The sequence below is a fragment of the Colobus angolensis genome, unplaced genomic scaffold, assembly GCF_000951035.1.
Source record: "Colobus angolensis palliatus isolate OR3802 unplaced genomic scaffold, Cang.pa_1.0 Scaffold6, whole genome shotgun sequence".
Lineage (NCBI taxonomy): Eukaryota > Metazoa > Chordata > Mammalia > Primates > Cercopithecidae > Colobus > Colobus angolensis.
The window spans coordinates 7,085,496-7,103,076 of NW_012119598.1; the positions used below are offsets into that span (position 1 = coordinate 7,085,496).

At 45.4% G+C, this 17,581-nt stretch overlaps 1 protein-coding gene across 1 annotated transcript in view; it reads left to right on the top strand.

The window, feature by feature from the left end:
* Positions 1-2,087: 2,087 nt before the first annotated feature.
* LY86 (lymphocyte antigen 86) overlaps positions 2,088-17,581 on the top strand; it is a 63,336-nt gene continuing 47,842 nt past the window's right edge. The window contains exons 1-2 of the mRNA XM_011962647.1: positions 2,088-2,412; positions 2,688-2,832. Of these exons, the coding sequence (XP_011818037.1) occupies positions 2,224-2,412; positions 2,688-2,832 (334 nt within the window). The 5' untranslated portion in view covers positions 2,088-2,223. The remainder of the gene's footprint in view (positions 2,413-2,687; positions 2,833-17,581) is intronic.

A 17,581-nucleotide genomic window follows, 5' to 3' on the forward strand; every position in this document is an offset into this window, starting at 1 on the left:
ATTTTCAGGAGGCAGAACTAGTAAGTAGAATTCCTTAGAGAATGTGGCTTACTCTTTTATCCCATTTGGATGTGTTATATATGGGTTATATGAAATGCCATCTGTTATAAAACAAAACATTTTATTAAGAAGATTTTTTTTTAATTGTTCTTTCTGCAAACAACCAAATTCTATAAGCTAAACCAGAGGTCCTCAGAATGTGGCCCCAGATCAACAGCACTGGCATCACCTGGGAACATGTTAGAAACACAGATTCTCAGGCCTCACCAGACACACAGGAACAGAAACTCTGGTGTAGGGCCCAGCAGTCTGCTCATGTTAACAAGTCCCCCAGCTGATGCTGATGCCCCGAAGACCACTCTAGCCTGAAGACCACTGTCCTAGGGTCACCATGATCACAAGGTTCCTGATTGATCCATATGGAATATTTCTAAATGCTAGTGCAGTCCCTGAATTATGATTCCTTTCATTTCCAGGTCTTTTGATTCTCAGAAATCCGTAGCCCTGTCTTTAGATGGCACGGTTTCTTCAATAAAGCCAATGTTTGTGTCCCCGCCCAAACTCATATATTGAAATCCTAAGCCTCAAGGTGATGTTATTAGGAGGTAGGGCCTTTGGGAAGTGATTAGGACATAAGAATGGAGCTCTCATAAGTGGGATTAGTGCCTTTATAAAAGAGGCCTAGCAGAAACCCCTCGGCCCTTCCACCACGTGAGGGCACAGCTGAAAGGCACCATCTGTGAACCAGAAGCCCCTCCCCAGACACCGAATCTTCTAGCACCTTAATCTCCGACTTTGGACCTCTACCCTCCAGAACGGTGAGAAAGAAATGCTTGTCATTTCAGCCACCCAGTCTAAGGTATTTCTGTTATGGCAGCCAGAACAGACTGCCAGAAAGACTGTTTCCCTGCCACAGCTGCTCATAGCTCTCTGCCAGGTTGTCTGCTCCCTGCCCTGCACTCCTGGGCTCCTCCTCCAGTGTCAATCATCACGCACTTTGCAGGGAAGGAAGGTCTCACCCTCAATTGCTCTCCTCACTCACATGTTCAGAGCTCTCTTTACAACTGCTGGAGCACTCAGATATCCCAAGGGAAAGCTTCTGTGTTCCATCCTGGACCTACTAGGGGCAACCACCCTTCCATCAGGGCCCCCACTCTCACCATGAGCTTCAGACTCTCACCTCCTGAGATCTTGCTCACAGCACAGCTGCCTTCCGCTCACACAGGCCAGAGCGGCTACCTTGTCTCCTCTTAGAGCAACGTTCCCCCACTCCCTTGGGGCTCAACCTTCGCTTTGTGTTCTGTAAACGTCAGCAGTTCTCAAGCTTGAGACTGCATCAGGCACACCTGGAGGGCTTGTGAAACTCCAGAATGGTGAGTCCCACCCCCAGAGTTTCTGATTTAGTAGGTCTTGTGAGTAGCCCAGAATTTGCATCTCTAACAAGCCTCCAGTGGAAGCTGAGACTGTCATCTTCTCAGAGCGTGCTTGGAGAACTGCTGTTGAAAGCCAACATCACTGAACTTACCTGCAGAGGCACCTAAAAATAATCAGTCCAGAACTGCTCCTTCTCCAAATGACTACTCTCTGATGTCTGTCAAGAAATTCAAATTATTTACCAATTACTTTATTGGTAATTAAGTTCCACCTATTTCAAGAAAAGTTCTGAGCTGACTCTCATTTTTGATTAGCCATCAGCAGAAATAGTAAATTTACCTAGTGCATTCAGAAAGATGCTGTTCCTCCCAAGGAAACGTGTTTTCTGTTGCTCCTGAAATCTGCTGACCTTGGCACTGACTCTGGTCCTCTTACACTAAGGTGGAGCTGGGGCAGGGTTGGGGAATCAAGACTGAGAAACCTTGCTGTCCTGCAGCAGAACGGAGATACATGGAAGAAGGAAGACAGAATCTTGACTTTGAAGAGAAAGTGAGATGTGATGTCAATGATCCCACTAACACCAAAACCATTAAACCAGCCTCGTTAAGGGTGGCCCCACCTCCCCACCCTTCCTGCCTTTTCTACCAAGCCAAACCCAGAAATAGAACACGGCTCACTTCTCAGCGCTACTGTCTCTGCCTCAACTTCAGAGACCACATCTGCGGCTCCCAAAACAAGGCCTGTTCTGCAGCTGGACAATTCACTGCTAAAATCCCAAACCGAAGAGCAGAGCCAGAGCCAGAGGAGACAAAAGTGACAATAGGGCCAAAGCCTCATCCCCGATTCCAAATGTCATTCTGCAGCCCTCTTGCTATCAACTGCTGCCTGCTGGCTGCAGCCAGGTCCCTGGTCCACACGCAGCCTGCATCAGAAGCCAGCAGTGGCACGGGAGCTGGAGATGGGAAACAGATGGTGGCCTGTGCTTTGTCTTTCCCAAGTTTACAGCCTCACCTGGGCTGTTCTGAGGAGCCCCGAGAGGTAAGTTCACACATCACTACTGCCCCTCTCCCTGTGAAAGCAGAAAGTCAACACGCATCCTACCCCAGAATAGACCAGCCTCATCTGTAGATTCAGGGTCCTGGGGGAACAGTATTCAAATGCCTCTGCTCACTGCCTTTTACTTCTGACTGTGGTTCCCAGGGAGCCTAAAATTTGAGAAGTGAAACTGAACATCCCACCATCTTGGTGAGGGGAGAGGAAGAAACTTTATGGGCTTTTTATTGGCCGGTTATTTTTCTGTGTATCCCATACAGGCCCTCACCATGAAGGGTTTCACAGCTGCTGTCTTCCTCGGGACTCTGATTTTTCCCAGCTGCAGTGGAGGCAGCGGTGGGAGAGCCTGGCCCACACACACGGTCTGCAGTGACAGTGGCTTGGAAGTGCTCTACCAGAGTTGCGGTAAGCCCTTGCAGTACACCCATGTGTGTTTATGGGGAAAGCAAGGCCCACAGATGTGAGCTGTTAGTGCTCAGTTGGGGTGGGTGAGGGGAGAGGGACCAGCAGCTGAACACTTTCTCCACCTGCAGCAGGTCTGGGAGGGCCACTGGGAGCCTTTGGGAGAAGGAGAGGTGGGGCTGGGGCCGGGAGCGGAAGAGAGAATGGCAGAGCGACGAAGAGTACAAGACAGAGAAATTGAATATAAATATAGTCATTTACTAACCCCACAGAACCCAAAAAAGAACAAAATGATCAGTGCATCTACCAAATCATCAAATCTCACCAGTTGAAAATTAGGAAAGAAACTTCCAGTAGGCCCTTCCCCAACTCTGTACACCTGGGCTACCTTCCCATCTGATGTACTTTGCAAGTGAGGTGAAAAGATCACTCCTGCCCAGAGAGAAGCTTCCTGTCCCTCTCTGGACACTTGCAGAGCTTTCACTGCAGGAGCAGCTCTCGTGAATTCAGCAAACACTTCGCGTGCAGCTCTCAATGCCAGGGTTTCTCAGTGCTAGAGATAATAAAAGTGCATAAGCCAGGCCTGTCACCCCAGCGGGCCAACCCAATATGCCAACAGATAAATTGCAATTCAGTGAAGAGAATGCAGTGAGCTGTGGTAAGAAGTGTCAGAACCAACCAATCGGGCTGTGTCTTAGTCAGCTAGGGCTGCCATAACAAAGTACCACAGGTTGGGGGCTTACATAACAGATTTATTTCCTCACAGCTGTGGAAGCTGGGCTGGTTTCTCCTGAGACCACTCTCCTTTGCTTCTAGGTGGCATCTTCTCCCTGTCACCTCATGTGCTCTTCCTTCTGTGTACATCTGTGTCCTCATCTCTTCTTCTTCTAAGGACACAATCATGTCAGATTAGGGCCCACCTTCATGGCCTCACTTTAGCTTAATCAGCTCTTTAAACACCCTACCTCCAGCAGGGCGTGGTGGCTCACACCTGTAATCCCAGCACTTTGGGAGGCCGAGGAGGGCGGACCACTTGAGGTCAGGCATTCGAGACCAACCTGACCAACATGGTGAAACCCCATTTCTACTAAAAATACAAAATTAGCAGGGCATGGTGGCATGCACCTGTAATCCCAGCTACTTGGGAGGCTGAGGCAGGAGAATCGCTTGAACCCAGGAGGTAGAGGTTGCAGTGAGCCAAGATCGTGCAATTGTACTTGAACCTGGGCAACAGGAGCAAAACTCTGTCTCAAAAAAAATAAATAAATAAATGAAAGTAATAAATAAATAAATAAAAGACCCTATCTCCACATACAGTCACATTTTAAGGTACCGTAGTCCCCCCAGTCTGCTAGGAATATGTTCCAAGATTCCCAGTGGATGCCTGAAAACACAGATCATTTTGAACCCTACATATACTATCTTTTTTGGACCCAATAAATGAGACAGCTGCTAAGTGACGGACAGGCAGGTAGTAGAGAGAGCATGGATGTTCTAGACAATTCATGTTCCTGGTGGGATGGAGCTGGACAGCATGAGATTTCATCATGCGACACAGAAGGATGCTCAGTGAAAAACTTATGAATTATTTCTGGAATTTTCTATTTAATATTTTTGGACTGCAGTTGGCTGAGAGTAACTGAAACCTTGGAAAGTGAAATCTTGGATAAGAGGGCACCACTGTACTGGGGCTTGGGACTTCAACGCATAAATTTGAGGGGATGTAATTCATCCCATACAGGGCTCCCAAGTGGGGAGCAACTCAGGAGCCCAGCCTCAGGATCACATCTGCTGTTAGAGGGACTGGCTTGTGCAAATGCATGGCATTGTGATATCTGCCACTTTGGAGGGAGACGGGGGGGGGCCAAAATGCCATTTGAACGGCAGGAGGTAGGAAAGAGAAGTTGATTAAACATCTGAATTGGTCTCACTCTAAGCTGGGGCTGTGGTGCTTGAGCAAGTACCTGATCCTACAACTGCCACCCAAAGAGCTGCCCAGAGAGGTCCACTCTAGTCACCAGGGCCATTTGTTCAATTTGACCTTACTCTTTTACAAATAAGGGACATTGAAGTGCACACACACACAAAAATTAAAAATAAGTAAAAGAGAATGAATGACTGGATCTGGCAGTGCTGACCTTGTCACTCTAGGTTTTTCCATGTCACTAGTATCCCATTCATTTTTGGTGCAGGATGAGAAGCAAGATGTGAGATAAATGGACTGGTCAGGGTTGGTTTTTCCAATTCATCCTTGAATAAAAGGTTGCCACAGCTGATCTGTCTCACAGACTCACCCTCTGCCTGCAGCCAGGCCAGCGCATCCTTTCAAGTCACTTGCAAGAGGACTGGGCATGTCAGGGAAAGAACAAAGACACATCACCTGCCCACTGGAGGATGGCTCTTTCCTCTGTAGGTGAAGTTGCTCCATGAAGTCAGTGAATGTCTTAGCCAAGTCACTCAGAATAAGAGATGGAAGAGATGCAGTTCTCATCCAAGGGAGTGGGAAGATCAGACAATTTAGCAACAGGATAAAGGCTTTGTGTGAAAGGCTGTAGTGAAGGCAGGCATTGTGCACCAGCGACATGGTACTCAGAAGATGGTGAGGTTGGCATCTGCATCTGTTGGGAAAGGAGTCACCAAGCCTAAGTTGAGGCTTAAAGACTGATTAAAATAGTAATGATAACACCTCATATTGGTAGAGGCCACCCTGCTAAGTGCTTTACACGCATCATTCTTATGTTGCAGATGTGTAAACTGAAGGGTAAAGATGTCATTAATAGTTAACTTTTCCAATGCCACACAGCTAATAATGGCAGAATTATAGCCCCAGGGTCACAGAGAAGGTAAGGCATTGAGGAACTATTGATGGAATTAAAACAAATTGATCCCCAGCCTGCCTGACTCCAGAGCCCATGCTCTAAAACTCCCTGTGGTCTGGAGTTTCATCAGCAGACAAAGTGGACTAACGGAGGGGTGAGGGGAGAAGTTTGGCAGAGAGAATGACATGTGTGAAGGCAGGAAAATGGGACCAGGCACAGGGTTCAGGGAACTGCGGGGGAGCTGAAAACACAAAGGGCTGAAAGAGGAAGTGGGAGATATGAGCAGGACCCCATTCAATGGTGGGCTGCCTCTCTTTGGCCAGGAGGAGGTTGCATTCTGGAAAGATCCTCGGGCAGTAAACAGGAGTGTAGATTTTGAATTGGAAGCTATTTGAGGCTGAAAATAAGGTTTTCTCCAGGCGGAGCAACAATTCAGGAAAGAAACCCCTAAGGCCTGAGTTGACATCATTTCCGCAGTCTTGATAACCTTGAGGAGAAGGGAAATTCACAAGCAGTTACTGGGCTCTGAATACTGACTAGGAAGTAAGCATAGTTTTCTGAAAAAGCAGAAGTCCTGACCTGGCCAACTGTCAGTGACAAAGGAAAGAAGAGAGCCACTTTCTTTACTAAAGCAAAAGGAGGAACAAACACAGTCAGGGCCTTGGGTTTGCTAAATCACAAGTCCCAAGTCCCAGGGTTACAAAAGCCCAGGAACTCCACCCCATGCACATGCCACAAACAGCCACCAATGTATTTATTTATATGCTGCCTCCAACATATACACGAAGATGTGAGGAGATGACAGAAATACTTATGATTAGAAGGGGAAATAGGCAGCAGGGGAAGAAGCAGGGTGAGGGGAAGCATAAGGGAAAGTGCTATGGACTGAATGTTTGTGTCCCCTGAAGATTCGTGTTAAACCCTAATACCAGTGTGACAGTACTAGGAGATGGGGCCTTTAGGAGGTGACTAGGTCATGAGGGTGGAGACTTCATAAATGGGATTAATACCCTTAAAAGAAGAGGCCAGAGATTTCCTTTTTCACTACATGAGGACACAATCAGATGGTGGCTGTCTGTAAACCAGGAAGTGAGCCCTCACCAAGAACCTGCCCCTGCTGGCTCCCTGATCTCAGACTTCCATCCTCCAGGACTCTGAGAAATCAGTGTTGGCTGTTTAAGCCCCGCAGTCTATATAATTTGTTAAACCTGCCTGAGTTGGCTAAGGGGAAATCATAAAGGCAGGAAAGGTTAGGACACATGTAACAGATGAGGCAGCATGAGAGTTAAGAGCTTAGAATCTGGAGTCAGCAAAGCTCATTCTAATCTTGGGCCACACTCTAGATCTCACATTGTTGTTTGTAAGGAGGGTGTATTAGTTTCCTCTTGCTGCTGTAACAAATTTCTACTTGGTGACTGAAAACAACACATGCATTCACGCATAGTTCTGTGGTCAGAGTCCAAAATCAATTTCACTGGGTGGGCAGGGCCTGGGCCTTGCTCCCTTAGAAGCTCTGGGGGAGAATCCCTTTCTTTTCTTCTCCAGCTTGTATAGCTGCATTCCTTGACCTGAGGCTTCTTCCTCCATCTTCAAAGCTGACAGTGTAGCATCTTGCTTCCTTCCATCATCACATGGCCTTCCTGTTCTGTTTCAAAGCTCCCTCTGCCTCCTTCCTGTAAGGACCCTTGTGATTAGGATCATCTCCCCAACTCAGGATCCTTAATCACATCTACAAAGTCTCTTTTGCCACATCAGATAAGATTCACATGTTCCAGGGATTAAGAAGTAGACATCTTTTGGGACCATTATTTAGCCTAATATCATAGGGAGAACATATTACCTACCCAAAGGGCTGTGTGAAGATTATGTGAGAAGGACTACATGAAAGGTGCTCAGCACATACTATGCACTCAATACATCTTAGCTGCTGATGACTTTGTACGGTATTTTACAACTGATTGAGGTATAATAGACTCTGAGCTTCCTGGAAGCCAAATCAAACAAGGAAATGGCATTGTTTCTAAAATAAAATTAGTTTTTAAGATGCTCAGCTTTTCCTAATATAGGGATGAGCGATGAGGGGAATTTCTCCCCAGAGTAGATGGCATCCTGGACGGCGTCTCTACTGAGATGCCATGGTGACTCAAACCCGCTGTTTCTAATGATGCCCCTTGGTGCAGGTCAAGAGCCCAGAATCAAGATACATTCTGCAAAGGGCCAAGGCAGAATCCTCCATGAATACAGCAATCACAGATCAGGCTTCTTTGAGGGAGAAGGTTAGATTATGTACAGGAATGGATAAGCTGCACGTCCTGTGGGCAATCCTCCATAAATATTATTGTTGCCATTGTTTTTGTTACTGGATGTTCCTAGGGTCAGATAGCAGAGTTCTGGATTGTATTTTTTGGCAAAAGCCCAGTGTTGTAATTTCACATGTTTTGACATCAACCAGGCAGAGGAGGACCTGTGACACATGCTCAAATGACTTATGTGCCCCTTTGGTTTCCCTGATACTCACAGGCTACCTGGACATAGGAGTGGCTCCTAGATGTTGTGTAAGGCAGACACTTGCGAACTGGAGCCTGCAGGCCAAACCCCACTTGGTGCCTGTTTGTGTATGGCCTGTGAGCTAGGGATGATCTTTACATTTTTAATGTTAAAGAATTCAAAAGAAGAATATTCATGACACATGGAAATTATCTGAAATTCAAAATTCTGTGTCCATAAATAAAGTTCTATTTGACACAGCTGCACCCATTCTTTTGGGTGTTGTTTATGCTACTCTTGTGTTACAATGGCAAGGTAGGGTGACAGTGACCACACGGCAAGGCTCCATAGAGCGTTACATATTAATCATCTGGAACTTTATAGAAAAGGCTTGCCGATCCCTGGCCAAGAGTAGGAAGGAATCTCTTAAGCTCTTCACTGGATCAGGGTTTCAAGTTCCAGGCCTTCCAGATGATTCTAGCCACAGAGAGGCTGCATGGACAAATGAACTCAATGGCAAACCCACCATGATTGTGAGGAATTGATAAGATCCCTTTCAGAGCATCATCATTGTCATAATAACCTCTCCCTTCTGCATGCCATTTTAAAATTTATGAAGTCCTTCCATTGACAAAGCCTCATTTAATCCTTACAAACAGAGGTAGATAGGATGTTTATCTCCATTTTCTGGATATAGAAACTGAAGCGTACACACATTAAGCATTTTAATAAAGTAATATACCTGAGCCATGATACAAACCTATGTGTCCTTACTGCATGCTCAGTGACATAGAGCTATATCACAGAACTCTAGTAGGGGAGTAAGCCATGCCCTCAGACCCCAGAAATACAGGGTGAGACCAGGCAGAAGGCACAGCTCAAAAGATAAGTCTTCAGGTAAAAAAGTGAAAACCCCAAGCAGTGTGTGGACCAGCAAAAGAAGGAGGATGGGGAGGAAGAGGAGATCAGGAAGAGAGGGAGGAGGCGAGGCAGAGAGAAGAGAGAGGAGGAGAGAAAGAGGGGAAGGAGGAGGAAGAAGAGGGAAAGGAAGATGGGGAGAAAGAAGAGGAAAGGAAAAAGAAGTAGGAGGAGGGAAGATTACAAGAAGGAGGGAAGGGGGAGGAGGATGAGTAGGAAGAGGTGGGGAAGAAGAGAGGAGAAGGAGGAGGAAGTGGAAGAGGAAGAAGAGGAGAGGAAGGAGGAGGAGGAGAGGAGAAGGAGGAGGGGAGAAGAAAGAAGAGAGGGGAGAAGAGAAGGAGGAAAAGAAGATGAAAGAGGAGAAAGAAGAGAAGGGGGAGGAGGGGGAAGTGGAAAAAGAAGAGAGGGAGAGGAGAGGAGGGGAGAGATTCATCTGCTGATGAAAGAATTGTTTCCCTCCTGCCCCACCCCACCCCAGCCCCATCCTCTCTACACACATCCAGAGCTGGGCCAATTTGGCCCTTCCCAAGTATCCCTCAGAGGAGGGAACATATGGCTGCCTCAGAGGAGAAGGAGCCCCACCACATCTCCATTTTTCAGCCATGTGCACCAAGTTCTTATTTGTTGCAAAGTGGTGCCTAGAAATGACATCTTCCAAATTAAAAGAAGTACATGTAGAGCCATTCTCCTATCATTAAGAACAGTATATTTTATAGTCAGAGCCCTCCTGCGCAGGAGGCATGCTAATTTCCTGAGGAAGCCCTATTTACCACGCCCAACCATTCCACTGTGGGGTAGTCGGTGAGCAGGGAGGGAGGAATCCCTATTCAGCAGTGTGTGGAGGGCTGTGGGCTGACCTGGCAGCCCCCTGGAAGCATCCAGGGTCAGTTTACCAAGGCATCTGGTCACCAGGCTTCACACTTGCAATCAGCACCTGCTCTCCTCCCCTTAAAGACAGTCGGCCTTTAAGTCCACCTCTGCCCAAATAGGCTTCCCATGTTGCTGATATTTGCTACAGGGCAGGTGCTTTAGCTGACCTCCAAAAAGCCTCTTAATTACAAAGCCTGAATCAAGTCACATGTGCCTGAATCATCCATCAAAGTGACCAAACGGGACAATCAATCAGACTTTAAGAATGTAGAACATCTCCATACAGAATAGAGGGTAAGCTGCAAACAACCTCGCCATGTAGCAGAACCAACAGGATATATTGATAAAATGTTCATAGAAAACATTTTAAAAGCTGCCCCAGGAGAAAATGGATGGGAAAAATGCCACTTTCCTCGGAACCTAATAATTCTGAAAGAAATAGAGCATAAAATAAACATGCATGAAACAACATCCAAAAAAGAAAAGAAAAGAAAAATGTCACAGGTCATCTAGTCACTTAGGAATACTTTCAAATGTTGCACACAGACAGCAATTTCTCTTTTCATTTATTTTCCCAGATTAACAAGGATATAAAACTATAATTAAGGAAAAGTAGACAAATAGCTGGAGAGACAAAGATGCAATTTCAGAAGGATGACTCTGAGCGTGCAGGATTGAACAGCTAGCTTCCTTGAGTAGGGCAAGGCCTTTTGGCCCAAATTTAAAGACAGGAAGTTGATAAAGAAACACAAGAATATTCACACTGTGGTGCAGATTTTTTTAATGCTAGATGAAAGTGAACGCTGCCAGAAGGGAAGCAAACCACGTAAGTGTGTTCCTGTGACCACGCCACCAAGATCTTCTGGGTTTCCATTGGTGGGAACATTTTACAGCCCAACCTCCAAGCCAGAGAAAATTCTCCAAAGCACTTTTTAAACGAGATGCTAAGTAACTTAGTGAATAGGAACCTAGAGAGGGAAAAAAGCCAAGAGTCTGCAGTTCTAAAGAGGCCTCTTCTGCAGGCAGGAAACGTTTTCCCAAACGCTGTTCACCGCTATTTCCATCCTCAGGCAAAATCTTAATGGGCAGCTCTGCTCATGTTTTGGGAGGAGAATCTTTGGAGAGGTAGAGATGGGAAGGGCTGTCCTCCAGCCCAGCAGCTATTTTTGTAGAAACTACAGCACAGACAACACATTCCTAAAGCAGCAGCGACTGTGAGGTCCTGGGCATGGTTTCAGACCCAGGCCCGTGGGAGGAGGAGTGTAAAGACCAGAGCAGTTTCTGTTTTCCCCAGAGCCCAAGGAAAGCAAAGGTGGAAGAACCCATTCCCAGCTCCAGTAGTGCAGCCAGAGCTCCAGGCAGAACCCGACAGCACCAGGTACCCCATGAGGCAGGAGCTCCAGGTGGACAGGATTCCTTCTGCCTCCTAACCATTAGAATCCACCCGTATAGCTGAGATCTTTCTTATTCAAAGGGCTTCTCTGTGGGCTTTAGTGCTCAATTTAGTCTTCTTATATTGTATTTTTAAAATATCCCTTTAAACAATTCAACACTACTTACACAACTAATAAGTCAAAACTTTGTAAATTTAACAAATTAATTTTTACAGGCATACATACGCTGGCCACAAATTTGTCTTAAACATCTAATCGAATATAGCAGATTTTTTAAAAATTTGCTTTATAAATTTCAAAATCAGACAAAGCACACACAAATTATCACAAGATTATTCAACCCATTATTATTTTTCTTAACCTCATGTCGATCCTAATTAGAGCAGTCGGAAGGCACAGAATGGGAGCAGGGCTGAGGATGGAGTATAGAGAGGCAGATGCTTCTTCCAAAACCTGAACAACAAGGCGGGATTTTCACTGAAATAAAAGGGTGACCCATCCGCGACCTATGTACCATCTAGGTTGGTGTTCATTCCTTTTCTGGGATGCCATGTAAGGCAGTATCTGAGGCCGCTGATCCATTAGCTTTGACTGGGGTTCTAGAGACACCAAGTGGGCAACAAAAGAAGTGTGCTGGGGTCGATCAGTATTTGCACCTCCGTCTGCGGGATTCGTGTGCAGTAGGTAGTGTGCATGTCAGCATCCACCAGCCCCTGCCTGGGACCCAGGAAGGCATTGCTGTGTGCTCCCTGCCCTCAGAGCAGAAGTGAGTGGTAACCAACCCAGGGGCCAGGAAGAAAAATAAAATCTCCAGCCCAGAAATCTCCACTCACATTTCCAAGCACAGTTTATAGTTCACATAGGCTGCCTGATCAGCCAGAATGCCCTCCAAGGGCTCTCTTAGTTGAAACCTGACACCTTCCCTTCTGGCCAGTGGAAGCTACACCAGCCTCAGTGAGAAATCTAGGATAGAATTATCAGGATTCCTTCTGCCTCCTAACCATTAGAATCCACCCGTATAGCTGAGATCTTTCTTATTCAAAGGGCTTCCCTGTGTGCTTTAGTGCTCAATTTTGTCTTCTTATATTGTATTTTTAAAATATCCCTTTAAACAATTCAACACTACTTACACAACCAATAAGTCAAAACTTTGTAAATTTAACAAATTAATTTTTACAGACATACATACGCTGGCCACAAATTTGTCTTAAACATCTAATCAAATATAGCAGATTTTTTAAAATTTGCTTTATAAATTTCAAAAGCAGACAAAGCACACACAAATTATCACAAGATTATTCAACCCATTTTTCTTTTTCTTAACCTCATTTCAAAATACTGATACCATGAGTTTACATTTATCTCTTTATTATCTTTATTTATGTACTGACATTTATTTTTACCTATACTCTTAAACTTTCCCAAGATTACAGTAAAATTTATCTCCGTATTTTTCTGGGTGTCTAATACATTCCAGACCAAAGATAAAGGCTACCTCTTCAGACCTTCTGAGGATGCAGGTTTTGACTTACCAACCAGTTGATTCTGGGCTTGGTGGACAGTCCACAAGTTGAGCTCTCTTTACTTAAAGTTGACCTATTACATGCTTAAGATAATTTACACCTCTTCTTTCAAAAAGTTCCCTCTACCCTGCTGCTTTTTTTCTCAAGTGACATGCTCTTTAAGTTGTGCTAGGTCAGTGTCTTGTAAGTCATTGTCCCACCCTTATTGTTTATTGACCTGGCCTGCAGGCATCATTGGAAACTCACGCCTGCCCTGGCCTTCTCCACATATCATTAGAGGGGTGATTTACAGGACATGATGAACTTTGTCTGCATGGTCAGGGTTAATCCTTACAACACTTAGCTAGTTCATCATCTTAGAACATGGCATTGACCTGTCTTTCCATTTGTATATTCTGTGCGATCACTGGTGCTGATTTGACTGTTGCCTGATATTCTGCCTAATGTTTATATGGGACCACTTGAGCTGATCAGTCCTTCTGTTCCATTTTTCCCAAGACTATCTGGCTCATTCACAACTCTTTGTCCTGACTCCTACTTGCTTACAAAGATAGAAAAAACTGCCTAGTTGTCTCTGATCTATCCATATGGATGGAAATGCTCGGAATCTCCAAATAACTAAGAACGAGGCTCTGTGCTCATCTAGTGTTTGGGACATGACCCAATTTCCTTCCCACCTTTGTTATCACCCAGACATGCCTGCTAAGTAATTTTTAAAGACAGAATCACGAGAGATGAGGTCTTCAGGAGCTCAAAACAGTAGTCTTCCTATTTCTAGGAACTGCCTGGTACCGTTAATGCCGTTCACCCCAACCAGCAGAGAAGAGGACCCTTGAGCACTTTCCCTTAACTACCCTCTAGCGTTCCATCAGTGCAGTCGCAGAGGACTTTGGTCTTTTCAGTCAGTTCTTCGTGGCTAGGGATAAGAGGGAAGCATGCCCCAGTGTGGGGTGAGACACTGGAGTGGTTCCTGAATATCAGCTTGATGTCCTGTGAGGCTGAGTGATTGGTTTTTGACAGTCTGCCTTGCAGCTGATGGCAAAACATTGGGTTGCAGGGAGCTGCCACACGATGACCTATTTCCCCACAAGCCTGGTGCTCTGCAGGCACAGCGAGAGGGGTCAGCATTCTGCCAGTCCCTGCCCACAGGCAGACGGGGTTCCCTTATAGTACTGGAAAATGTTCAGGCAAGATAGAGCCTCAGGGCTTCACGCCAAGTGCCTCCTTGTTTAGAAAAGGAACATCTGAGCCAGAAAAGCAATGTGTCCTAACCATGGTCACAAAGCCAGCCAGCCAGCCAGCAGCAGAGCCCGACAGCACCCTCCCAGGCAAGCTCTGCTTCTTATTCAAGCATAAAAACCATCACATGAAGCAAACTCACCCAATGTCAGGCGAAAGATGCCACATAAAGCAAGACCAGACCCCCTCCTGCACACCCACATCCCCAAAGCACAAAAGGACCCTCTCTCTAGGCAGCCCTCCTCTTAGGGCAATTTCCCCATGTCTTGCTTTGCCCAAGACCCTACAAAATAAGGGTCTTTGAATATGCAAGAGACCACTGGGGGCTCCTTTATAATACTGAGAGGATAAGGAATTCCATAAATGTACTATTATTATAAACTTTACATAGAAACGGCATTTTCATAGGGCAGTGAAAGCAAGAGCTTGTTTAGAGTAAGGGCTGCCTTCCTCTGTGATAGGAGCCTCATTAAGGACTCCAACAGCCTTTAGTAAACACATAACCATGACAGGGGATGCCTGATGAAAATACAGCAGGTCAGCTGGGCGCGGTGGCTCACGCCTATAATCCCAGCACTTTGGGAGGCCGAGGCAGGCAGATCACCTGAGGTCAGGAGTTCGAGATCAGCCTGGCCAACATGGTGAAACCCTCTCCTTACTAAAAATATAAAAAGTTAGCCAGGTGTGACGGTGGACACCTGTAATCCCAGCTACTCGGGAGGCTGAGGCAGGGGAATTGCTTGAACCCAGAACGCAGAGGTTGCAGTGAATGGAGGTTTCACCATTGCACTCTAGCTTGCGAGCTAGGGAGAGACTCCATCTCAAAAAAAAAAAAAGAAAGAAAAAAAGAAAAGAAAATATAGCAGGTCACTTGGGCCCCCAACACCGGAAAGCTTGATGCCAGAGCCTGATTCTTCTGGTCTTTTCTCCAAATGTAGAAAACCTTGCTGCATACAACCAACTTCATACATCAGATAAACACCAAAATCCTTCCACTTCTCTCCACTGGGATCTCTGCCATGGGTCTAGATAACTGGATGGAGGATATTCCTAAAGGGAAGTATGAGGAGCCCTCAAGTCTCCAGAGAATAAATTCTAGACTGACCTACACTGAGGTTTTTGGAAAGAAGACAGGAACATCATTCTTCCAGGATACGCAATAGCTTTTCTGCCTCACACTGGGCTTCAGTTTTGACTAAATTAAAGGGCAATTCATGGGTAAATAAGTGTGCACATTTCCAAAAAATACCTGAGGAGAAAATTGCCAGTGGCTCTTTTTTTATTTGAAGGAGTGGCTGAACAGAGTGCAGGCTTGCTAGCAAGTATCAGGTATCCTAACAAAAATGTGCCTGAGGTTTTAGAGCCAATAACAGAAACAATGAGCAGGAGACTCTTATGTAAAAATACTACCTGATCTCAGGATCTCAGCAGGGCTTCTTTCCTGGGGGAATGGATCTTCAGCATTTGGGGGAAGCCGCGGTAGGAGAACAGGCAACAGAGAGAGAAGGCCACAGGTCCCTTCCTACTAAATCATAGTCATCCCCTACATCTCGCCCATGCCAGAAGATGGAAAGCGAGGGTCAAACACGAAAATATCTTCATGGAAAGGGCAGACGATGAACAAAGAGGGTAAGTTGCAATATACAATAGAAAGTAGTTGTAATATACAATAGAAATATACAATAGAAAGCAGAAGGGACCATGGTGCTTGCCTCATCTCAAGAGGGAAACTTCTGTTTCCCTCCATCTGATTGCCATGTGGGAATGCAGGAACTGGGATGCCTGATCTCCTCATTTTTCAAAAGAAGCTAAAGTTCTTCATCTAGAGGTGCAGCCTCCTAGTTTATAAATATGGCAGCTATTCTAAGTGTGTTTAAACATTGTGCAGACCAACAAAACCCATCTGGAAGCTAGGAACAGTACAGGGGCCAACCATTTGCAGCCTCTGCTATGGAGAAGAAAGGGTTTAGCCAGGTCATGCCTTTTATGCCACCTGACCCTACCACCTTCCTTCCCCTTCTTGACTCAAAGCATTTCCAGGAAACATCCTTCAGTTCAGTTTCACCATCACCACCCTCTGTATCAAAGTGGGGTCACCACATGAGTCCCGAAGAATGCTAATTATATGATAATTATGTATCCACTTGTTCAGTTTGGAATATTCTCATCAGCCCAAAAATCAAGTATTCAAGGATACGTAGTTCATGCCAGTCCCATCACCATTTGAACATCTGGAACTGCTAGATTTGGTAACTAGCAGATCCAAATCTATTAAAAATTCTTCTTGATACCCACAAACACCACTGAAACATGCATTTCCAAAACAAAGCCGAAAGCAAGAAACCTGGTGTAAATTACTCTGGTGGTGAAACCATATCTGAATTAGTACAGTATACATAGTCCATACTCAATGTGAATTATAGGAATTTGCTTAAATATTGCTTAAGTTTAGAGTTTCCTCAGAAATGGACCCTGGCACAAAGAACTGAGTGCAAGTTTGTTTGAGAAATGATCCTGGTAGGCATCAGCAGGAGAGTGAAGAAGCGAAACAGGGAAAAAAAGGAAGCCAGCGCAGCCCACCGCTGTGGGTAACTGGGGTTCAGTCCTTCGGGGGACCCTGGGGAGCCCTTGTGGAACATGCCTTAGAGATTTCACATCTCCAGCGGGAAGAAATTGGGATATTGATCTATCAACTCCCACCTGTTATTTGTTGGGAGCTGTTCCTGGAGGCATTAACTCTCAGCACTTTCGGCTTAACTGTGTACTGGACAAGCTTACTCCCACGGTCACAGAAAGCCCTCAAGCAAAGAGTTATAGGTGTTTACAGGAAGAAATCTTTGAGGAAAATAAATACTGGTGTCTTAGTTCATTCAGGCTGCCATAACAAAGTACTTTATATTGGGTAACTCATAAACAACAGAAATTCATTGCTCACAGTTCTAGAGGCCAGGGAGTCGAAGATCAAGGTGACAGGAGGTTCAGTGTCTGGGGAGGGCTCACTCTCTGCTTTACATGGCGAAAAGGGCAAATAAGCTCCCTCAGGCTTCTTTTATGAAGGCACTTGTCCCATTCATGAGGGTGCTGCCCTCATGGCCTGATCATGTCCCAAAGCCTCCACCATTTAATACGATTGCATTGGGAATTAGGTTTTAACATATAAACGTGGGAGGACACAAACATTCAGACCATAGCACCCTGCAGTGTCCTTGTGCACTTGGATCTCTAACATCACACTAAAGCATTCACGAACAGGACCCTGGCAAAAGAGAAACCAAGACAGTTCACAAAAACATTTCCCACACGTCTAAGGAAACTGTATGAAGTGGGCAGTCTTCTTGTCTACATAAAAAACTTCTTTCTATCATAAAGAACTGCCTTGCTATAAAATATCTGAAAATGATGGATAAGATATGCCACATATCTTTTAAATATATAGCAAAGCTTGCAATAAAAAAAAAAAAAAAAATGATGAGAGGTCTCCAGAAGTCAAAACAAAGCCAAA